Here is a 26,150-nt window from a genome sequence, read left to right on the forward strand (position 1 = left end):
GAGTTACGTTGTAAAGAGGGCTGAAACAACAACACTTTTGTAATAGGCTATGTAAATAACTCATTAACAACAATAAATTAAGCAAGTTTGCAAAGTATACGATTTGTAGAATGAACTTTTGCAAAACATCAAGGTGTTAATTAGGTTGCTTCGACCAACCATACGTCGTCTACCCTTAATTGGCAACATTTACCAATATGTGAGCGCTCAAGTCGGACACAATAGAACAATAAACCCTGCAGTGCGTTGGGCATGTATGATAAAAAATGTCAGACTCGAAGTAGTCCCATATTGTATAGAGTTTCGTGGAGGACAAATCAGTCGATATCAGGGCTTTATGTGTAAGTACTGAACCGTTACTGAAATAGTTATAGACGATGACATACCAGAGGTGACAAATAAACTAAATAAGATGTACTGATTGGGAACAAGAAGGTAAGCGTTAATATAATATTATTAAATCGAGTGTTAATTGTTTTACTCTAAAATACTGGTTAATAGTGAATGTGCCCCTCACCATATTGTGTATTATGACCATGATGACGTCCGGGGATGACGTCCAATTTTGTCATTATATTGGAAAGGAACCGTCTGCATCACGCGTCAGCAACACTCAGGTTTGACCGTTCCACACCAAATACAGCAAGATAATGTAAGAGAGTAAATGTAAACCTGTATTTTAGCTAGAGTATTTTATCTCAAGCTATTCCACACCAGGTCTCACACTATTAATATTACATTTAACCTCGTATAGTTTTGAACCGTCTATTTTGAGTTTATTTTGTAAAATTGTCGGGTTTTGTTTTGGGCCTCATTTTTCCTAGTTCCCCCCAAACCATGAAAATAATAATAATAATAATAATTTCACACCCAGCAAATACAAAAACGTTTTTAAAACGTTTTAAATAAGTTATATTTTGGGTTTTGGTTTAGGTAAAAACGTTTTAATAACATTAAAATGTCGGGTTCTATAAAGGTCATGCATGAAATCGTTTTAAAACGTTTTGTATGAAAGCACGCTACAACAATATTTTAAAAATGTTTTCGAAATGTCATTGTAAACTATTTTTGCAAACATTTTTGGCCAAATATTTTGTCAACACTTAAGGGCTGGGGTATGAACGTTTGGACAGTATTTATTTTGGGACACTAGAGCACATCAGACATATCGAATTGCATTCTGAATACGAAGAATGTCATTCTGATATCAAATAATTTTGTTTTTTTGAAATTCGCAATTTAATACACATTTTATGGCAAAGCATTAAAAATTGATATTTTTGATATTTAACAGTACTTGAAGTAAACTTTATAAATCTGATGATTTATACTTAAAGTATATGTAGGTGGGATGAAAAGCCGACGATCAATTGAAAATTTTGACCTTTCGTATTGAAGATATGGATTTTTTTCCCAAAACACCACAAAAAAAAATAGGTCTTTTGGGAAAAAATCCATATCTTCAATATGAAAGGTCAAATTTTTCAATTGACCGTCTGCTTTTCCTCCTGCTACATACACTTTAAGAATATATCATTAGATTTATATAATTTACTTCGAGGACTGTTATATATCAAAATTTGAAAAATATCAAATTTTTATAATTTGTCATAAAATTTGTATTATATTGTGATTTAAAAAATGAAAATTATTTGATATCAGAAAGACATGCTTCGTATTCAGAATGCAATTCGATAGGTCTGAAGTGCTCTCATGTCCCACAAAAAATACTGTCGAAACGCAATAAACGCTCATTTTGGATCCCTTAAATAACATTATGTTAAAATATTTGCACCTAGCAAACACTGAAATGTTCTTAAAATGTTTTTAACAAAACGTTTTAATAACATTTAAATGTCGGGTTATATAATGGTCGTGATAACATTTTAAAAACGTTATTGTAAATATTTTGGGCAAACATTTTTTGCAAAATATTTTTTCAACCTCAAAATAACATTCTGTTTAGAATGATTTGTACCAAGTTTTCAAATATGTTTTTGGAATGTTATTAAACCGTTTTTATACCCTTTAACCCGACAAATCGTTGAGGATGGATATTCTCCTTTCAAAAATAATGCATATACACATGAATGCTGATCATCCAATCAAGGTCTTTTTGCTCATTTTTTTAATGAAAAGTAATAAGACCTTGCTTATCGTCAAACCAAGGTCGCGTTTTTTTGCAATGATGTAACCAAGGTGTCTCTGATTTGTATGATCTGTACAATTGACTCGTTTGTAATAAGTTTGTGCAATGATTCCCGTGGTTAAGGCTACATGCTCTTTTTGGTTGAAATTTTTGACGGGAAATAAATAATCCCGCCAAAACATTAAAGTAATCTTTTCCCAAAACTAAATATCATAGTTAGGAAATTAATGATGCATCTGGTAGCTTAGATCATAACTTTCATTATACTTAGTTGCAATAATCCCAGATAATTCTTGATTTGCTTTTACATAGTCTTGAATTGTCGATGTTTTTGATCAAAAAACATCACTCGGTGTATTTTGAAACTCGAGGCATTAACTCTTCTCAAATTAGCCACAAATCATAATTTATTATATGCACGTGTAGCAAACACCAATGGGAATAATTGGACGTTGTTTGCGGAGCCTAAATTTGGTTTAATTTTATTTCCTAATAATTCTAAGGTGAGAATTTTGACTTGACATTTCCTTTTTGGATTTCCAATTTAAATTCATTGATATGTGATATTTTGAATAAATAAAGAGTACGCTTACCTTTCTGCAATACTTCCCGGTATCATTGAGCATCTGCTGATAGCCAACATTTGAGCTGAAAACAGTCCCTTCCTATCATTTTTGAACAAAATATGGTTCAAAAGTACGTACACTGCGCGTATATTCTGGCAAAGCGAGGTAATGAAGAGAGCTATTTACGGTGGGGTATCTATTGTAAGCTATTAGGGTAGGCCTATAGTATATCTTCCCGCAAGTGACCAAATGTGTCAAACAGGTGCATACATAAGGGCGGTATATTCAAACGGTATTGTCTGGATCATTGAGTATCGATTGCGCACGTATACACGGACGTGTGTGGTCATGGTCCTCCCCAGGTTTTGACTTGAATTACAAATGACGTCGTGAATGACCCAGCGTTTTCATTTTATTATTACAAAATTAATCGTCGTTTATCACGAGTCCTAGTTCAATTCATCAAAATTAATTTGTATTAAATGACAAACAAACAGACAAGTAGAGTCATATGTCTTTCTATGACTGTATTCCTACCAAAATCTGATTTTCAATACAATAGAAATGTGTTGATATGTATATCTTTGAAAATCGCCGAATGTTAAGCACAGTCACCGTGGCACAATATGCATCTTTAGCATTCATAGTTTCTTGGCAGTGGTTCGAACCCTGGTTAAAATTTTAGTATTTTTTATTCTTTTTACTAATGCGCTGTGCCGTTTTTCAAACACATCCCTGAATGAAATTCAGATTTTGGCACCTTTGTTAGTGCCATCATGGTCTATAATAGATGTGATAACGTAGCCTGCTAGTGGTAAAGCTGAAAGCCATAAATTAAAGACCAAATACGACATTTTACATGAATCTGTAATTTAATGTATTTGAATGGGGCTTCAACTTGATCAATACTGCTCAATTTGTCTTCTTTTTTGCCTGCCAAAATTTTCATTAAAAAACCTAATGACAACTTTGATAAGTTCTACTTGACTTTATGGCAATTTATACACAACTTTAATTTAAAAAAATCCTTGGATCACTGAATGGGCTTTTTAAGGTGGTGTTACACCCCCTGCTAAATTTGTGACTATTTTTGCATTTTCTCAAAAAATAATAACACACTGGTAACAAAAGTTATATTATAGGGGCAAGGAATCCACTTACCTTACTTAAATTTCAGTGATTCAAGACAAGTGGTTTTTGATATATGTTAAGAAATGAGGTACATCCTAGCGGTACCTCTTTTCTTATCACAAATACCGTACCACTTTTCTTGAGTCACTGAAATTCCAGTGTAGTAATTGGATTCCTTGCCCATACAATATACATAACTTTTGTTACCAGTGTGTTATTATCTTTTGAGAAAAATGCAAAAATAGTCACAAATTTATCATGGGGTGTAGTTCCACCTTAAGTCTTATTTTATTGAGAAATTATTGAGGTATATGCACCATAATTATGATTGATGGGGGGGCTCTAGTTTAGAAGTGGTGGGTCATGTGCCTGTCAATAGACCCCCTTTCTGAAATCGAATAAGTCATACCCGATGATCCCCCTTTTTAGGTTCGGCTACCCCAAAAATTAGGAGCAAGTCCAACTAAAAGCTTGATCGGGCGCGAAATGTTTTCTCAACTTTTGTGTCAAAACTCCCACTCCCCCACCACCTGGCATAAATATTGAACGGTCTCAAAACACCACGATACACTCATTTAAGGTTCCCATAGTTTAATTATGATCAAATTTGTTATAAAATTGGATTGAGTGAGCGTTTGTTTCCAGAATCCTGTCTTCCTGAATATGCAAATGAGGCTAGTATCGTCCCAGCAAACACAAAACGTTTTAGACATCATTCGCCAAAGGTTAGATAAGGTTGCCAGAAAATGTTTAAATGTCGGGTTTTATAAAGGGTATAAAACGTTTTCATAACATTAAAAACATTTTTTGATAACCTCCTACAAATATTCTAAGATAATGTTATTTAAGTGTTGACAAAATATTTGGCAAAAATGTTTGCAAAAAATATTTTACAGTAACATTTTGAAAACATTTTAAAAATAGTTCTGTGTGTTTTCATACATAACGTTTTAAAACGTTTTCATGACCTTTATATAACCCGACAATTTAATGTTATCAAAACCTTTTTACCAAAACCAAAAACCCAAAATTTAACTGGTTTAAAACGTTTTAAAAAGTTTTGTTTGCTGGATGGGGTGGTGAAATGGTTGGATCAAACTTTGACAGATACCAAAGTTCACAAGGACCATGCTGTCACAAGGCCTAAGGGGGATGTCATTTTCTTCGGAAGAGGGGGGTGGGTGGTGGTCATGAATATGTCGGTGACCGGGCTAAATTTTTTACGACCCGCTATCTCGAGTCGAAAATTTTTATTAACCCCCTTCCGCCTACACAGACTGACGACAAATTATTCATTTAATACCGGAACTAAGGCGCGGAGCGAGCAAACTTTAACTTTAATGTAAAGGAAGTACGCGTAGTGCATTAAGGTTTAGATTGCATGTGTAAAGAAGGCGCGAAAGAAGGTAAACAATTTGGAATTATATAATTTGTGCGTACATTTTGATCGTAAGTTAAAAGAATGCGCGCGAAAATTTTGGGTCACCAGCCCTTAATAATTATATAACCCCCCTATTTTTGGTGTAAAACAATAATACCCCCCTATTTTTGGTTTAAAAATTAAATTCTATAAACCCCAGTATATTCATGACCACCCCTTCTGAAGAAAATAACAGCCCCTAATGAAAATGATCTGTAATCAGTTGATAGATGTTGGAGCCCATTTTGAGATTAATTATTTTAATTTAAAACAATCATCGATTTCAACAGGATCATCATGAGGTCTTCACCCAGGTTACTGGTTCAAATCCTGACGCTTGTTGCAATCGTTACAGCCACCATTGCACAGGATGACGACTTCCATCTCACACTTCTTCATACAACGGATGTTAGCTCTCGCTTTGAACAGTTTCTATCCTCTGGGATGAACTGCACAGAATCTCAGGCCGAGATGGGAAAATGTTTTGGCGGCGTAGCTCGGCGTGCCACCGCAATTAACAAAGTTCGCAATGAACGAAATGATATCAACGTTTTGTTGCTGGATGCAGGGGATCAGTTCGTCGGGACGTGGTTTAATTTCTTCGAAGGAGAAGCAACATCATATTTCATGAATTTACTGGGGTATGATGTAATGGTATGTTTATGTATTGCAATTAAAGTCATGTACGTTAACGCTTCTTCTATTTATTTCACAAACCTTGCGTATCACCTTTAAAAATCGTTTAATCGTTTAATCAAGGAAACGCAATATGGTGGATTATACTGATAAATTGCATTACTTTATTATTTCAGAGAAGTAATAATGCTAATATTAGAGAGATTGCGAAATTTACGTGAAACGTGATACGGGAACGCCAACGGCAAACTACATTAGTCAAAAATAGGTTAGTGTGCCCTCTAGAGGGTGAAATCTATTGTGAATTGGTCAATCGTGGAATTACCGTAAGGCGATTACGTTGCGGTTGGTAGCAAAAAATGACGTTCCAAAATGACAAAAAGACGCATTATAAAATGCAGAAAAATGTTATGTTTGTCTTGTTATGAAGCGAATCCAAGTATCCTAATAGAGCAAGTAGAGTCCGACATGTAATAAAATCCATTTTGGCGGTTACAATTTGACCTAGTATAGACCAGAAGAAGTGAATAAATTTCGATTTTTTTCGACGCAAATTCGAACGGGAAGATTACCTATTCATTTGTGTGTGGAAAATGCCGTCCAAAAATCATCTTGCGAAGAGGCGTTTTAGGCAAGATCATGTCGTGTTACGGCAAATTTGCCGTTGAATTTTGTTTTTGTACGGGGGACAGAAGTTCATGCAACGCCATTTTCCGCCTTGCTTTTTCATTGTTTTAAACATGTTAAACAGCTGTCAAAGTGTTTTGCTTATGGGATTGAGATTTGGCTATAGCCGGCGCCTATAGGGTAAGCACAGATTTGAGGTCAAAGGTCATTATGTAATTCCAGTACATAACAAAGAGCTTCAAAATGCTTCTTTTCCTGCAGATTACATGGTATACAGAGGTGCGACTGACACATAAGCATTGACATTAGCTGGTGTCTATATTGTAACAGATTTTGAGTTCAAGATCATGTAGGGTCAAACATAGTTTATTACTGAAAACAACTTTGAAATTCCCTTTTGCTGCATATTAAGTGCTGTGATCATCAGAACAATGGCATCATGTGCATAGGGTTATAATTACAGTTGGCTTAAACATGGGGAGGGGTCTGTTTTGGGGGAAATTCTAAAAGTTTATCCAATTTGAATGAAATTAGTATTATGTGATGTTGATTCAAAACACGATGGAGGTCTTTTTAAGGTCATCAGAGGTCAAGTCAAGGTTAAAATTGTTTTTATTAGATTGTCATTAAACTTAGTGCCTATATTTTTTCACAAAAAGACAATTTTGACCAAAGCCATTTCAAGGTCATCAGAGGTCATTTCAAGGTCACGACTGGACTTCGCGGTCTTACAAGACCGCAACATATCTATCTCTATGTCTTTCTTTTCGATCAGTGTTCCGGGGGAATTCGTTGTGACGACGAGTCATAAACTCATAATCGATGCACGAAGCAGTAAGCGAGCATGAAAAAGAGCAATGATGAACAGAAGAAAAAGATTCACCCGTTCACTCAATCATGAACAAATAGAACTGGAGCACGCAATATATCATGTCTAGAGTTGAAAATGATGTAAGAATAATAATAGTAGTAAATCAATAATAAATATGAAGTATAAATAAATTAAATTAAAGTAATAAAAGTATTTACTGGAGGATATTTATAGATAGAAGAGAAATATAATTGAACAAAGTGCAAATAAATTAATTGATCCATGGATAAGTAGTGTAATAATCAGCATGGTAAAAAGCAGATGGTCTCACAAACAGAGAGTTTGCTCTGAAAAAAATCAGTGAATGGATGGTACAGCTAGCAGGTGAAAAGGGCAGTTAGACCAAGCAAAAAGGGTGCCATTTCCATTGTTCTTGCCCTACAGTGTGCGTACGCATCGTAGTTTGCTCAGGGCACGTGCATTTTAAAACGCCTACCGCATTTCATATACAAGAAAGCCATTGAACAGTGTAGCGGCTCGTTCATGCATATCGATAGACGATGTCAAGTGGTCTATAAACAAAACCATGAATGAAATAAGATTGTATAACTATTTGCCGTCGTAGTGTGATGTCAAAATCGATCGATGCCAAGTTAACTGGTTTACTCACGGAACCACGATCAAAACGAACACAACACAAAGCCAGTGGATTTAAATTGGCACAATTTCGTACAAACTGTATAAACTCTGTTTTTTACTGATCATACTCCCTTCACCATCGGACACCAAACTCTTGTTTTGGTTATTTAGACAACTAATGACATACACCTGTTAAAAAATACTCGTTTAAAAAAAAGCCCGCAAAACATCGATGCTATGATCTAAACTGGACTGAATGCAGCCAATCGTATTTCATACCAATACAAATGTGGGTTCGATACACCCAAGGGTGAAATGGTGATTCATATCTCTTTATTGAGGTTGTGCATATAACGTATCATACCGTGAATATGACGGACTACTCAAATGCATTCAACAAAAGCATGATCCAATCTACCGCGACATTTAGTCTCACACACAAAGCAAATGCACTACGATCATATAGGTTGATGACAACATTTGTTTGAATGGACTGGACTGCGCCATGATTACGGTGAAGGACACCGGTTAAATCCTTTGTTTGGAGCCAATCGATAAAAACATGCAGGGCATCTATAGATATATTTGTTTCAGCATAGCGCCACCATAAATTTATTGTAGTTAAGTTTCGAGGCGAACGGCATTATGAGGTCCGCCCGCACAATGCCGTAACAGGTAACCCGTATGGCGTTTCCAGTGAACGCCTCTTCGCAATCTCTCTATTAATAACACTATGTAATACCTCTCGATGGTAAATTAGAGTAGATTACGTTATCGATCATGTGTGAGCACAGAGGTCCACTATACACAAGAGCCGAACCACTGTACATGTTCACGTAACCGCCTCAACTCATTTGCATAATTTTGGAGGTGGGCTGATCGTATTCTGATTCGTCGAACATCTAATTTGCATAGTTTTGGAGGTTTTCATATTTGGGTTTACCTAATTAATGACCCGGACGTTGTTTACATCATGACGTCATAGAGCTTGTTACTCGTCCGATTCGAAACACGAAAAACATTTGCACTTTTCTTTCTATTAATGTTATATCATGAAATACCATATAGCGGAGGTGTTAGTTTTTTTATATAAGGAAAATATTCCTGGCGATGACCACATGTTGACAATGGCTAACTATGATGTATTAGTTCTGGAAAGGGTCCGGCGACGGTCCGCCATTTTGTTCTTCAGATTTTGAGATCATTTAGTAGACTTGCTTACCAGTCGTTTTCATTATCCTAACTACAGTTTGCACATTGAAAAGTGAACTTCGACCTTTTTTTTTTTTTTTACATGCATGTTTCAGCCGAGACGGTTACGTTTGCGGCCACGCAGCGGTATACAAATAAGCTCATCTTGTTTTACTAAAGTAAAACATCTTTGTGTGTTAGGGGGCAATGAACTGCTTCAAAACGACGCTAGTCTTTTACTAAGATAACTGTACGCAGGTAGTTACAATAGTAACCATATTCAATTTGAATTTAGGTTTTAAATGGGCCAAAGAAGATGCACATTGTAATATTGGTTCAATTCGTGCCACACCTAGTAATACGACATTGCCTAAAGCTTATTGACCATATTTTGATGTTTTATTTTCAATGTCAGACATTTGGCAATCTGGAATTCGCTGCAGGTCTGGAGGTACTGGCACAATTTCTTGAAGATATCAATTTCCCAATAGTTAGCGCTAATTTAAACATCACCAATGTACCAGCATTACAGGGATTGTTTAATAAGAGTACCGTTATAGAATATGAAGGTGAACGCATAGGGATAATTGGCTACGGGCACGAGCAGATCAATGTGATAGCACTACTTGGTAAGTCTGCCCTCCCACTCTCAAGTAGAAAGTAATAATAACTAAGGTGAAGGCAGATACAAAATCAATCTACTTTAACACTAAAATGCAGTATCTAAAAGTTACAAGAACACCAGTGGCGTAGATTTCTTTTTGACATTGGGGGGATGGAGTTGGAAAAAAATTCTTGAAATATAGTCAATCCAGCACCGTATGGCGACAGAATAAGTTTATGGTACAAATGCGTGCGAAGCGCGTGAAAATTTTTGTTATTTTGAAGCTAAACTGATAAAATATGGTGTAAAAGTAGAGTAAATGCGCCCGTAGCGCGCGCAAATTTGCACTTTTGGGTCTAAAATGGGCAAATAATGAGGTTAATTTCGTCAGAAACCCATTATCAGGCGTCAACATTTGGGGGATGATTGTATGGACCATCCCCCCTGGCAAAATATTGGGGGGATTTATCCCCCCCCCCGGGATCTACGCCTATATGAAGAACACAGCATATACTGACTTGTAGCTTTTTCTTTATTAAACAAATCAGACCTGTCCCTGAAATGACCACTTTACCACACAGCCAAGTCAACATCGGCAGCTGTTTCTGATGTCGACAAACATGATGACATAATTGCATGTCGATGACAGTACTAATTAAACATTATAACCGTTAATAAGATCTTTTCTACATATTCGAAACAATAATGTATTTATATTTTCTCCTTCTATATGAGTCAGGTGGTGCCGAATTCACCGATCCTATCCCAGCTATCCAATCAGAGGTAGATGCTCTGACGTCACAAGGAATCAACAAGATCATCGTTTTAAGTCACCAATGGGGATCTATCGACACAGATTTGAAAGTCGCCCAAACTGTGAAAGGAGTCGATATTATAGTAGGAGGTGGACAAAACCACTTCCAGTATACAGGTAGGCCTATTTTTAATCAGAAAGGTAGACATACGCCTCATACACACAGGTATAGATGCACATTTAAAAATCACCAACGTCACCCCAATCCATGAGATAACCCTGTTAATATATTGCACTAATCACACCATTACGTGGAATCCCATTGAAAGCGAGGTCGCCCACACACTTTACCCACATACATACAAAATAAAAAGCTATGAGCAGATGAACAAAGTACTATCAGAATTATGGAAGGTATATATAACACGTTGTCATTGCTGATAGCTAAAGTATTTAGAAACAAGAGGTCAGTGACGGCGCTAAGGAGGGAATTGGTCATTCTCCCCCGAAATTGGGCTCCCAGGTTTTTTCCAATCAGATAAAACAAAACGAAACACAAAAACCTAACCACAGCAATGAACATATTACTCTTCTTGATGCCGCCAATGCAAGATGCTATTACTATAAAAGATGTTTTGATGTAGGCTATATCAAGAGAGAACGGGGATCAATTGCTATATGCCCAATCTTGAGAGTTACAAATTATCTTTAATCTGAGAATTTGTTTAAAAACAATACTAATCCGTACATGTAAGGCTGCCGAATTCGGATAACATGCGTTAACTGGTCAGCAATGGAGACATAAAAATCATTATTGTATCATCAAAAAGTACGATTTTAAATTTGGATTCAAAGTGCCTCATTTTTGTAGATAATTTTTGCTCATTGCTCTTGGTTAAATACCACTAATTATGTATTACAGGGGTTTCATGGGAAAATGCCTAATTTCGGGCGGAATTTTCTCATATTCAGAACTCAATGCCACTAATATCAGGTGAACACCTTAAAATGACAGTGCGCCCTCGAAGCTGAAAGTTACAATATGATAGGGCGTATGTTTACTAAAAACCGAAGCCGTGCGTATGAATTTTGGTACTGTTACAACAAAAATGTCATATAATGAGAGAAAATGTACCATTTTGAAGCATCAAACTCTAAAAAGTACGTTGTTGGCTATATAACTTGATCAATTTCAGCGATTTTATTAAATGCAGTCTTTTCGAATGCCATGAAAACAAATAGTTCCTCGTCGTATTTCAATGTATCGCCCAGGCCTATTATTAGTGGTATTTAACCTCTTGGAGCAGTTAGGCAAAATATCTCCCTATGTATTTAATTCCACTTACATCTGTTATGATACACCAGGTTGTGCTCCGGATGTAGAACCTATCTTGGACGAGTACCCTATCGTCATCACCCCAGATCACGATCCCGACGGCACAGTTCTTATCGTCCATGGAACCGTCTATGCTAAATACTTAGGTCGACTGAACGTAGTCTTTGATTGTGATGGTAATGTTACAGAATGGTATGGCAACCCTATTCTTCTCGATGATAGTGTTGAACAAGGTTGGTCTCTTTTTTCCCGTCGAAATCTTAAGTGTTATACGCTACATCTCTTTAAAAAAATCAATCCATTTTCTCCAACGGTTGAGCTGAAATATGGGTAATCTGGTCTGTACAAGGTTATCTGATGTTAACTGAAATGATTCACCATCTGGGTCACATATTGCCCATGTCTTTTAGACAACAGGTAAAGAATTGCTATGAAACACTTACAATGGGTCTATAACGTAACCTTGGTAACACAGTGAAATAAGTTCTACAAAGGAATCTTATTCACAGGGCTTCCAAGTGCTAGCACTTTTTGAAATTAGTACTCTAGGTCGGCAAACATGAATGAGATTTAATTTTTCTCTAGAAAAGTCCTTTCCCTAGAGAAGTCTTTTTCGGATTTCAGCTAAAAGTTTTATGGCAGACGTAATGTCTTTGGTCCTCCGCTGGAATCTCTGCGACAGACATCATGTATTCGGTTCTCAGCTGCAAGCTCCGAATTGGACTGCAAGCTCTGAAAAGGACTTCTCTAGGGAAATGTTAACTTGGATATAATTGACATTTAACTCATGCTCAATATCCTTAAGCTGTGATCAGGAATTTCCTTTAGCAAACTATGATTGCGATCGTCCTTAAGGGGGTACTACACCCCTGTGGTAAATTTGTGACTATTTTCGCATTTTTCTCAAAAACTAATAACATACTGGTAACAAAAGTTATAACAAGTATACTCTACAAGTGACTAATTTTGGAATTTAGAGTGCTCAAACCCATTACAGGTGAGCTATAGAAACAAATTCAAAGTATAGACCTCTGGCAAGGCAACCATTATGTATATTATTGGGGCAAGGATTCAAATTACTACACTGAAATTTCAGTGACTTACGACAAGCGGTTCAGTATATATGATAGGAAATGAGGTACATCCTAACGGTACCTTATTTCTTATCATAAATAACGAACCGCTTGTCTTGGGTCACTGAAATTTCAGTGTAGTAATTTGATTCCTTGCCCCTATAATATACATAACTTTTGTTACTTACCAGTGTGTTATTAGTTTTTGAGAAAAATGCAAAAATTTAAATGCAAAAATTTAAATTTATTTAGGGGTGTAGTACACCCTTAATAATTTTAGTAATTTAATTTAATTTAATGTGTAGACGTATAATTATGAAAGATTTTACAAGTATATTGCACTCAATAAAAGGTATTCACTTCCTTATAGATTAAGTAATAATCGTAATAATCATTATTTATTCTCGATCAACTCTTTTCATTTTAGATCCAGAAACGCTTTCTGAAATCGAAGAATATCGTAAAGGCATCACTGCAGTGACGGACAAGGTGGTTGGTAGGTCGTTGGTTTATCTTCAAGGATCTCCAAGAGGTGTTCTGACATGTCGCCAGAAAGAGTGTAACCTGGGTAATCTTATTACTGACGCAGCTGTGTGGTATTGGGTGACGGTATTTAATGATAAGGAATGGAACGACATATCTATGGCGGTGACTAATGGAGGCGGATTAAGAGATTCCATAGATAAAGGTAAATACGTGCTTTGCATAAAAATAAACGGCTCTTTTCAGAGCCACCACAAAATCGTCATGATTTTCGCATACTGGCGTATAAGATATTACTTTTAACCCATGTAATTTGCCGAGTACTGAGGGGTAACGACAATACCACAAAGCGTCGAGGATAGTGAGGGGGTGTGACCTAAAGCACGGACCACCCTGTCATTGACCGAGAGGTATCTTCTGCCATCTGAATGCCCGAACTGTTCTCAGGATGCTTTCAGTTTAGGTCATGTATATTGGACACCCCACCGCACCGCTTAGGTGTGTATCTGGGGTGAGGGGGCCAGCAACCCCCACTCTAAGCTGCAGTGAACCACTGATTAGCAGATGTGGTTGTCTTTTATAGTAACTATGTGCCTCCCGGGGGGGGGGGGCACTCAACTTTGGAAGTGACGGTATGTGCCTGTCAATAGGCCCCTCTTTTGAAGTCGACTATACCCGATGACCCCCTTTTTTAAAAGCCATACCGATGACCCCCTTTTTTAAGTTGCGGCTACCCAATGACCCCCTTTTTTTTGGTTGAGGCTACCCAATGACCCCCCCTTTCTAGAATAGCATCATCAAAATGGAACAAAAAAATGCCGAAACTGTCAAATTTTGCTCAATTTTTTCAAAATTATGCCGAAATTTTCAAAATATTGCTCCATTTTTTCAAAATTTTCTACCCGATGACCCTTTTTTTAAATCTTATACTCGATGACCCCCTTTTTCTTAATATTGTACCCAATGACCCCCTTTTTTATTTTGTTTGTACCCAATGACCCCCTATTTTAAAATAACGCTTTGTACCCGATAGGCCCCTACTTCGCGACTCCGGTAGGCACATACCCGTCACTTCCAAAGCTGAGTGCCCCCCCGGGATGTGCCTATATAAGTTCTTGACCTGTGTCACTCCTCATGGGCTATTGCTCACCCTAGCAAGACATAAATCATTTGGAAATGCTTTTGTGTACTCGTGTAATGAAATATCATCTTTGCCGCGGCCTTCACTTGTTACAAGATAACAGTGCTAAGTTCCAGATCTATGTACCTTGAAAAAAGTCAGCGATGATCCTCTGCATATATAAAAATGATAGAAACTATAGACCACTTGGCATCTGACGTCATTGCCCGGCAGTATGCGCGCGCATTATGGCAATTTCAATTATTCTTTGCCCTGCAGTGTGCGTACGCATCGTAGTCTGCTAAGGGCACGTGTATTTTAAATCGCCCGCCACATTTCATAGTACAGGAAAGTCATTGAACAGTGTAGCGGCTCGTTCGAGCATATCGATAGACGAGTCCCTCGCCTTTGTTGATACACAGTGATGTCAAGTGGTCTATAATATCTCAAGTTCTTACTTTTGTTATTTTTGTTTAATTCACATAGGTGCAATTCTATATCGTGAAATCACCTCTGTGTTTCCATTTGCGAACACATATGATGCGTTACAATTAGAAGGACGTTACGTTAGAGAAATGCTGGAACATTCTGTGGCCAACTACCCCACATCGGGAGCATTTCTACAAGTCTCAGGTCAGTAAAATTGGAAGATATTTTCCTCCCACACGGTTGTCAGCCCAAGAAGACTATCGCCTCAGGATAAAAACTACTCCCTATTCCAGAAAAAATACAGTGTATATCCACTCGTATAGCGTATATCCTGTTTTGCCAAATGAAACATAGCTACCTCCTAATCCTTTAGTTTTAAAAATTAAAAATTTCTTTAAAATCCTTCACATTTTTAATGTTTGGCCAATTTGTGGAAATAAGGGCCAAAAACACTGCGTTTTAGGGTGTTTATTTCAGTTTATGCATTCTAATTCTGGAAAGACATGTTTTAATTTTACAACCAATCATTCAATTAAAGAAACAAAAACAACTAGATATATTGCATCCTTAGTAAGGCTGCGAAGTCTAGCCGTGACCTTGAAATGACCTCTGATGACCTGGAAATGACCTTCTCCACATATTTTGCATCATATCCACATAACGTATACTAATTTCCATGCAAATTGAACAAACTTTGCAATTTGACCCCTTTTGACCTTTGGTTGACCTCTGGTGACCTTGAAATGACATCCATTATATTTTGAATCATATCAAGATCACATACACTAATTTTCATTTAACTTGGACAAACTTTAGAACTTGACCCCTTTTGACCTTTGGTTGACCTCTGCTGACCTTGACATGACCTCCAATATATTTTGAATCATATCAAGATCACATATACTAATTTTCATTTCAATCGGACAAACTTTAGAATTTTACCCTTTTGACCCCAAAACAGACCCTCCTCCATGTTTAAGCCAAATCTGATTACAATCGTATATGAACATAATGCTAGAGCCCTTTTGGCATTATTCGGATGATCACAGCACGTAATATGCAGACAATATTGAATTTTAAAGTGATTTTCAGTGATCAACCATTTTGTCCCCTGTATGACCTTGAACTCAAAATCTGTGAGGACCCCATAGACACCAACTAATGTCAATGCATATGTGTCAGTCGCATCTCTGTACCATAGAATCTGTAGGAAAAGAAGCATTTTGAAGGTATTTGGTTATGTGCCGGAATTACCACCTTAATGACCTTTGACCCCAAATCTGTGAGGACCCCATAGGCACCGGCTATAGCCAAGGTCAATGTATAAATCTCATTACTGTACCATGTAATCTGTAGGAGAAGAAGCATTTTTGGTAAAAATCACATTTTTAGCCAAAATTACTCATGATGACGTTTGACCCCAAAGGGTCTGGTCAAATGTAAAGGTTGGGGTAGTGGAGCTTGTGCCCAAGTTTGGTCATAATCGGTCAAATAATAAAGGAGCTAGAGCAAATTATGTTAAATGTTGACAGAAAGAAGAAGAACGAGATCTGATTGGTTGCGGTCACCTGCGACCGAGAGCACAGCCACCAGGCGGTTTTGTTGATAACCGGAAGTGATCCCTTAATAACCTTTGACCCCGCAAAATATTACATACTGCTCAGGATGTCATAAGGAATATTCCTGGTGAATTCCAGCTTAATCGGAATTTATAAATGGATTTTGATTTTTTTAAATTTATGATTGACCTTTTGACCCCTTAATGACGTTTGACCTCAATGAAAAAAAAAAAACCTTATGTACACCGACAAAATGCATTGTTCCAATTTTAATTAAAAAATTCTACTTTGTTTAGTTGTTGAGATAAAAATTCTTAAAGTTATTTAGCTAAAACAGGAAGTGACCCCTTAATGACCTTTGACCCCCAAAATAAAAATACCATGCATACACCAGGTAGCACTAATTCATGTATGATGATTATATTACTCTGGTCTGTTTACATTTTGAGATAAAAATTTTTAAAACTTTTTTGATAATTTTGATTTTTGACCGGAAGTAACCCTTAATGACCTTTGACCCCAAAACTGTAGGCATCCTAAAGACCCTAGCTAGTAGCGATGCATGTGTGCTAATGGCGACTCTCTGCTATGTAATATGTAAAGACAGTGATTTGTTGTATATTTTTTACAAATTTTTCAGACTTTTACCGGAAGTGACCCCTTAATGACCTTTGATCCCAATTCTGTGAAGGACTTTTAGACACTGGCCATAGATGATGCATGTGTGCAAGTGACGTTACGATGCTATGTAATATGTGGAAGAAGAAGCATTTTTAGTGAAAATCACATTTTTGGTCATTGACCGGAAGTGGATGATCTTTGACCGGAAATTGATCATGTGACATTTGTAGCAAGTGCCAGTGATGAGTGTGTCTAAGTTTGGTTGAAATCCATGAAAGTATGTCGGAGCTAGAGCAATTTGTAAATTTCAAGAGAGAGGTCGGCAAAATGTTGACAGAAAGAAGAACGCGGTAAAAACAATGCACAGCGCCGATGGCGGCTGTGCAACGAGATCTGATTGCGTTCGCCTGCGACCGCGAGGATGCACAGCCAGCAGTGACAAATGAGTTATGACCCCGAATCTGTGAGAACCGGAAGTGATCCCTTAATTACCTTTGACCCCACAAAATATTACATAGTGCTTAGGATGTCATAAGGAATATTCCTGGTGAATTTCAGCTTAATCGGAACTTATACATGGATTTTGATTTTTTAAAATTTATGATTGACCTTTTGACCCCCTTAATGACCTTTGACCTCAATGAAAAAAAAACCTTATGTACAACGACAAAATGCATTGTTCCAGTTTTGAATAAAAAATTTTACTATGTTTAGTTGTTGACATAAAAATTCTTGAAGTTATTTAGCTAAAAACAGGAAGTGACCCCTTAATGACCTTTGACCCCCAAAATAAAAATACTCTTCATACATCAGGTAACACTGATTCATGTATGATGATTATATTACTCTGGTCTGTTTACATTTTGAGATAAACATTTTTTTAAATTTTTGATAATTTTGGTTTTTCACCGGAAGTAACCCCTTAATGACCTTTGACCCCAAAACTGTAGGCATCCTAAAGACCCTGGCTAGTAGCGATGCATGTGTGCTAATGGCGACTCTCTGCTATGTAATTTGTAAAGACAGTGATTTTTTTAATATTTTTTAAACTTTTACCGGAAGTTACCCCTTATTGACCTTTGATTCCAATTTTATGGTATAACTTTTGGACACTGGCTATAGATGATGCATGTGTGTAAGTGACGTCACGATGCTATGTAATATGTGGGAGGAGTAGCATTTTTAGTGAAAATCACGGTTTTGGCCATTGACCGGAAGTGGATGACATTTGATCGGAAGTTAATCATGTGACATCTGTGGCACCACCCAATAGTCCTAGTGACCAACTATGATCAACATGGCTGAAGGCACGTGGCTACGATGGCTGATATTATATGATGTTGACAGAAAGAAGAAAGAACTAGATCTGGTTACAGATCTGGACCTAGCCGGAGCCGGAAATGCAAGTCTTCAAGTTTATGGACGTCTCATACCATTAATGGTGCATCACTGTAGCATGTAGGGGCTTTATCCGTCTTCCATAGGCTGAGATATAGCTACTTTCCGTAATTTTAAACATTTTTTTGCAAATTTGACGTTTTGACCTCCTTAATGACCTTTGACCCCAATACAAAAAAACCCTAATATACACCACGAAAATGTATTGTTACAGTTTAAATAAAAAAAATCTGCTATGCTTAGTTTTGGAGATAAAAATTATTTAGCTTTAAAGTTATTTAGCTTTAAACCGGAAATGACGTCTAAATGACCTTTGACCAAAAAAATAAAAATACTATGCTCACATCGGGTAACACTAATGCATATATGAAGTTTATGCAACTCTGGTCTGGTTACGTTTTGAGATAAAACAAATGAACATATTTGATGATTTTTGGTTTTTGACCGGAAGCGACCCCTTAATGACCTTTGACCCCAAAACTGTAGACACCCCAAAGACCCTGCTTGGTAGCAATGCATGTGTGCTAATGACAACACTCTGCTATGTAATTTGTAAAAACAGTGATTTTTGAATATTTTTAGCTTTCAGACCGGAAATGACCCCTTAATGACCTTTGACCCAAATTCTGTGAATAATTTATAGGCACTGTATATAGCTGATGCATATGTGCAAGTGACGTCATTGTAGGATGTAACATGTAGGAGAAGAAGCACTTTGAAGATATTTGGTTTTATACCGGAAATGACCCCTTAATGACCTTTGACCCCAAATTTGTGAATATCCTATAGACACTGGATATAGCCGATGCATATGTGCAAGTGACGTCATTGTAGGATGTAACATGTAGGAGAAGAAGCATTTTGAAATTTGTTGCCAGAAGAAAGAAGAAAGAAGAAAGATCCGATAGCATCACAAGACCTAGCCGGTGTCCCGGCTAGGTAAGAAAGAAGAAGAAGAACGCGGTAAAAACAATGCACAGCGCCGATGGCGGCTGTGCAAGAAGAAGAAGAAAGAAACTACTGGGAAACAGGAGTCTAGCCGCCGCTCGGCTAGACTAAAAAACAAACAAACAAAAATGAGCAAACAAAATGTTGTCAAATACTCAAGATTTTGAGTGCTTAGACTTGTTCCAAGTCTTTGATTTTTGTGACTCGATTGTCAGAAAACATGCAAAAAATACATGTTTTTTTCAAGAAATTAGTAAAATAGTGAACTTTTTCTTTTATCTCCATTTAGTACTAAATAGATGATTAGGATTGAGATAAGATTCATTTGGCAGACCTTGATAATATTTTTTAATCCCAAAAATTTAGTGCTGTATTTTTCTGGAATGTGGAGTAAGTGGCCTTCTTGTGCACATGTTGTACTAGTCAGCCCAGTGAAATGAGAAGGCTATTATAAGTGAGGGACAGAAGGGAGTGTAAGGTTGGGGAGGGCATTTTAGACAGACGTCATGTTTTCGGTTCCCAGCTGCAAGCTCTGCGAAAGACGTCATGTTTTTGGTTCTCTGAGTAAGATTTGATCTTTCCCTAGAGAAGTCCTTTTGAGAGGGCTGAGCTTTCGGAACTCTAGCGAGTGCCATCTTCAGAGCAACTAAATAAACATGATGATGCGCCTTATATACACTAGGGGGAACTGTCAATGGGACATGTCAAAGTGATTGACATAAAATGTCAAGAGGAGGGATGTCAAAATGATTGACAGGAAGTGTCAATACGTCAATTGAGAGAACTTCCTGTGTAGAGAAACAAACAAGCTAATTAACTTGGTCAGAGGTCCTTTTGAATAATCTATTCCATTCAGGAGGAATGTCCACTCCTTTGTCCCTATTGAAATTGTCTGGAGTGGAATGGATATGCCAAGCTACCATGAACTTCCTTTCGGACCACTTGGTGTTCATGTCCAGAGTCTTGGTGTTGTCCCAGTCAATGTCGTGTTGGTTTTGCCACACATGCTCGGCGACGGCTGATTTTTGTGTGTTGCCAGAGTTGGTGTCTCTTTGGTGTTCACTAGTTCTCTTCTTCAAAGTTCTGCCAGTTTCACCAATGTAAACTTGGTCACAAGATCCACAAGGAATAGAATAGATAGCTCCGGGCTGGAGATCCTTGGGAATTGGGTCCTTGGGGTGTACAAGTTGCTGTTTAAGAGTATTGGTCGTTTTGAAGTAAACGCGAAGGTTTTTCTTCCGAAGAACTTTGCGTATAGCTTCAGAGGTCCCAGCTACGTACGGCAAGATGACAGTAGCATTAGGCCTAGGTTCGTCAGTCGTGTCAGTCCTGGCAGGTCGGGATGTAAAGTCATGAACAAACTTAGAAGGGTACTTGTTGAGCTTCAAAGCTTGTCGGATGTGAGTCTTTTCATGGCGTTTCTCCTCAATGTTCGACGAAACATTGTCAGCTCTCTGGAACAGTGAACGCAGCACTGAACGTTTGGCTGATTCTGGATGGTGCGAGTCAAAGTTAAGATACTGGTCAGTGTGAGTTTTCTTCCTGTAGACTGCAGTATCAAGTGAAAGGTCAGGCTTTCTCTTAACGAGGATGTCAAGGAAAGCAAGCTGGTCATTGGTTTCCTCCTCATAAGTGAATTTGATAACATCCTTACGAAGATTGTTGAGGTGGGTCAGAAAAGACGCTAAGTGTTCACGCTCGATAACACAGAATGTGTCATCAACATAGCGTTTCCAAATCCGAGGTGGGTTAGGAGCGGTCAGAAGAGCTTCTTGTTCAAAAGACTCCATAAACAGGTCAGCCACTGGTGGGGAGATGGGGGAACCCATCGTCAGGCCATCAGTTTGAAGGTATAGGTCCTCTTCAAACATGAAATAAGCATTGGGTTCTCTGCTGGAAGGTCTGCGATAGACGTCATGTTTTCGGCTCTGCGACAGGCGCTACGTTTTCTGTTCCCAGCTGCAAACTTTGGTGGATCTCTGTTACGATTTCCCGCTCAAATGATGGGCTTTATCAGGATTTTTGCTCTTTTTCCACGACGTTGGAAAGTTTTGACGACTATTGAAAACGCTGAGACACAATATCCTCTGCGTTTATAACAACGCATATAAACAAGGTCGGATTTATCACAGGGCAGAGTTGGCCCGAGCCCAGGGCACAATCTAGAGGGAGGGCCAAATCTTGAGAAAAAAATGGATATACATCTTCCTTTGACCCGGTTTTAGACAACAATTATCGTCCAAATTTTGCCCCATTAAAATATTGCAACATTTGTCCCGATTAAATAATTTGAAGATACTCTGGCAACTTGAATTAAAAAAAAACCCAAAGGTTTACACCTTGTTTACAGAGTGGCTCTTTAACCCTAACACCCCCAAAAAAACACAAAATACCACGATGAAAAATACTGCGCATGTGTTTCCCAGGGTCTGCGATGACGCAATCACCCTAAGTGTTATATGCTCACGGAATTGCTGCCCGGGCAGCGATAACCCGTGTAGCTACCGGTCCGTGATCGTGTGCTTGGCATGCGGTGGGGGGGGGGGGTCAAAGGTTGGAATCCAGGGGTGCTAAGTGACTTCTTTGTTTAAAAGAAGTTTACAGGTTTTTTGAATGTGACGTCATGGTAGTCTCGGTCCCAGCCGATTTGTGCTCCTTCGTCACTAAACAAACCGTCTGGCGACAACCTCAAAAAACGTCTGTCCTGATTGGCCGAATTAACTCCGTAAAATATTGTGTTGCCAAATAAGGCAAGTGATGGACACCAATGCGGTGATATAAATCTCCGTATTAATCAACACAATATCACCTACAGAGTACATTTTGCGTTTGCGCTATCTACAAAGTACGATGTTTGTGTCACTTACACAAGTCACGCCCTAATTCATCAGCCATAGCCAATTGAAAACCTTTTTATTTGGAAATTCATTAAACCAATCAGCCATCGTCATTTCGGGGTTGTCGCCAGACGGTTTGTTTAGTGACGTAGGAACACAAACCGGCTTGGACCGAGATAAACGTCATGGAGGCAGTGCATACCAAAGTCACCCAGCCATCTTTCAACATAGACTGGAGCAAGGCAGTTAAGCGAATTCCCTGGTGCCGTGTGTCATTACCGCTCATGCACTGATTAACAGAGATGTATCGTTCGAGTCCGGACTCGAGTCCACTTTTGCTTGGCATGCAGGGGGGGGTCAAAGGTTGGAATCCAGGGGTGCTAAGTGACTTCTTTGTTCATCTTTTCTCCTTTTCGTATCTTCTTTAACTTCCGATATCAAAAAGCAGGGTTAAGTGTTAGGGTTAATGCAAAGAGTCACGTCCTACTTTTGTTCTGTCTTCTCAGGTTTTGCTTATGTTTTTTTTTAAACGCGATTATTTCTTTCATTTATTTCAGGAATACGAGTAACATACGATATATCAAAAGATCCTTATAACGGACGAGTAGTTGAGGTATTGGTGCTATGTACTGAATGCCGTATCCCTGAGTATTTCCCGCTGGACGATGAGCGACTGTACCGGATCGCTATACCGTCTTTTATCGCGTCAGGAGGAGACGGCTTTGGAGTCTTACGCGATCATGCAAGGACCAGGGCACAAGGTAGGTGTAAAGTCACAAATTTTATTGCAGGTTTTTGACGATACGAACTCTCAATCTCCTGATATATAATACCCGGGTAGTAATAATTATATCGGACAGTTTATTGTAGTAATCTGTATTAATACGTATGAGGGAATCACGACAAAATAACTTAGAAAGGTACTTAAAAGGTATCTTTTTCAGAGCCATCATTGAGCAGCGACGTAGCTTGCGACACCATCACGGCGTCTTCATTCAGCGTAGTGATGTTTTGTTTACAATCCCTCGGTCACATTACCACCCGATGGGTGGTCAAGTGTCAGCAGATCATTGTAGATGGCGGGCAGGTCGTATCCGGCATCCCTGTTGAGCGTGGGTTTTCGTGTCTTTATAGTCTATGCTTTATCTCTATGGCTTCCCTGATCTTCCTGTTCCAAAAATGTTCTTCCCTGCCGATAAACTTCCACATCTTGATATCATGTTTATGATCAGCTTTGTGGTCACCGACTGCTTTTCGGGTGGTGGCGGTTTTAGTGTGTTATTTGAAACTGGTGCCGAGAGATCTGGTGCCGACTTGTCTCACCAACATAAGTGTTCTCACTTATAATTGAAGACCGAATTAACAAGACTAGTTTGCGTATGACGTCCTGTCAACCAGACCAAAAATGCCATACTGCGCAGGTCAGCAACCAATCACGGCGCGCCTTTGTCATGACGTCAGACGCAATCTAGTCTTTTTAATTCGGTCTTTAATTATAACCACCCATCAGGTGGTCATGTGACCGGAGGATTGTAAACAAAACATCACTACGCTGAATAAAGACGCCGTGATGGTGTCGCAAGCTACGTCGCTGCTCAATGATGACTCTGAAAAAGGTAACTTTTAAGCAAATGTCACACATGATAGAGTCCAATATCAGTATCCATGCTGCTAAATATGAGTTTGTTATTTTTCTTATTTCTTTTCTATCTGATGATTCTTTTCAAGTTTAATACCAAGCAATTAATTAGCATAACTTTTTTTAAATATATTTTTCTTGTTATTTTCAGGTGGAGTTGATGCTGAGATTTTAGCTGCATACATTGAAAGTTTTACTCCAATTTTCGTCGGCCTCGAGGGAAGAATAAAATTCGTGGATTCGTAGTATATCAATCCTCTGCATGCTAGCCATAGGCTTCACGGTTGTTTGATGTGATCATTTTTTAGTTTTTCAAACAAAACATCATGTACATCCCAATTTTTGGCTTAAACAGCTTAAAATGGTATCATGCTAATGTATACAGATGTTTTTGAGTCATTTTCAACTCTAATTTCCCCTTATTTACAACATTATTCACTTTTACAGTATTTTTTAAGCTTTTTTGGATATAAAATGTATCTATTTATGACAAGATTGGTGGCGCTATTTAGATACTGGAAATTACTCTATCAGGCTTTTAATACAAATAATTAGTTTTCTTTGTTGCTGTTTCAACTATTCCATCTGTTTTAATGGCAGTATTGATTACCTACCCCCTTGCAAATTAAGATATGATTTATAATAAACAGCGCCACCTATAGTTTGCATTTTCATAATAATGAAGCCAATTCTCCCGGCCAATGCTATATACATCAAACAACCGTGGCTTCAGCATTAAAAGTTTTTACATGTTTTTTCAAAATATCAAGCGATATCTCAAGAACTACTGAACGGATACTATTCTTCTTTGTACCCATTCTAATACATTTTACATTAAAATGAAAATGTACAATTCTAAAATTTTTGAATTAAAAAAATCTTGTGCAGCCGACACTCGCTTAGAGATAGGTAAAGCTTCTTTGACCTTCGAAGTTAAAACAAACAATTCAATGTCAATAAATAGTAGATTCCAAATGTTACTTTGGGGGTAGATTTATTCAAAAATATTAAAATATTTTGCCTCCTAAACAAACGATTTTTTTATTTTTAAATAGTAGAGAAAATAAAGTATCGTATTTAATCACAGAGTCTGTGTTAAAGTCCAAGGTCTAAGTTTACAGGTGTTTTGAATGAGACGTCATGGTAGTCTCGGTCCCAGCCGATTTGTGCTCCTTCGTCACTAAACAAACCGTCTGGCGACAACCTCAAAAAACGTCTTTCCTGATTGGCCGAATTAACTCCGTAAAATATTGTGTTGCCAAATAAGGCAAGTGATGGACACCCATATGCGGTGATATAAATCTCCGTATTAATCAACACAATATCACCTACAGAGTACATTTTGCGTTTGCGCTATCTACAAAGTACGATGTTTGTGTCACTTACACAAGTCACGCCCTAATTCATCAGCCATAGCCAATTGAAAACCTTTTTATTTGGAAATTCATTAAACCAATCAGCGATCGTCATTTCGGGGTTGTCGCCAGACGGTTTGTTTAGTGACGTAGGAACACAAACCGGCTGGGACCGAGACAAACGTCATGGAGGCAGTGCATACCATAAAATATTGTGTTGCCAAATAAGGCAAGTGATGGACACCCGTCACCCAGCCATCTTTCAACATAGACTGGAGCAGGTAAACACTTCCCCCAGGGGAGAGGGAGGGGCGCTCACATAAATGGTCTGTACGCATGGGTGACCAAAAAAACAAGGAAAAGGGGGTGTTTTTCTAGGAAAGGCAAGTTACGCGAGTGACGCATTTAGGGTCTAAAAATACTGATTTTTAAGAATAGTGGTAGTTTCCAGAAACTGAACAACTTGTTTTAGGGTACCTTTTCATTTTTCAAATTTCAAATTTTCAAATTTTTGGTAAATTTCGAGTCCAAAAGGATACATTTCTTCATTTTACTAGCCAAAAACTCATTAGGGTGTCAATTTTATTTAAAATTACCATATTAAGGGCCTAAATTTGCTGGTAGGGTAAAACTCGTTTAGGGGGTGTTTAAAGAAAATTTGGTCACGCATGCGTACATTATCATACTTGAGTGGCCACCCTGTGACACTTCCAGTATCCTACGAGACAGTGATCAAGTCTAAGAAAAAAAAGAAGTCACGACCTGATAATATACATGAGAGTCTCACTCTTATGATGAAAGAAAAATGGCAATCTGAAAATTCC

The 26,150-nt window shown here is 37.9% G+C and overlaps 1 protein-coding gene across 2 annotated transcripts; it reads left to right on the top strand.

The window, feature by feature from the left end:
• The first annotated feature begins 318 nt into the window (after positions 1-318).
• On the top strand, positions 319-25,054 carry LOC140162299 (snake venom 5'-nucleotidase-like). Of its 2 annotated transcripts, none has more exons than XM_072185538.1 (9): positions 319-435; positions 5,557-5,920; positions 9,586-9,799; positions 10,514-10,705; positions 11,894-12,097; positions 13,365-13,625; positions 15,027-15,173; positions 22,890-23,093; positions 24,123-25,054. In XM_072185538.1, exons 2-9 carry the CDS (start codon positions 5,564-5,566, stop codon positions 24,215-24,217), a joined length of 1,674 nt encoding a protein of 557 aa, XP_072041639.1. In that variant the 5' UTR covers positions 319-435; positions 5,557-5,563; the 3' UTR covers positions 24,218-25,054. The 2 variants fall into 2 exon arrangements, with proteins under 2 accessions (XP_072041639.1, XP_072041638.1); XM_072185537.1 differs by lacking the exon at positions 319-435 and adding an exon at positions 576-652.
• Positions 25,055-26,150: the final 1,096 nt, after the last annotated feature.

Source organism: Amphiura filiformis, chromosome 10 (assembly GCF_039555335.1).
Source record: "Amphiura filiformis chromosome 10, Afil_fr2py, whole genome shotgun sequence".
NCBI classification, from domain to species: Eukaryota; Metazoa; Echinodermata; class Ophiuroidea; order Amphilepidida; family Amphiuridae; genus Amphiura; species Amphiura filiformis.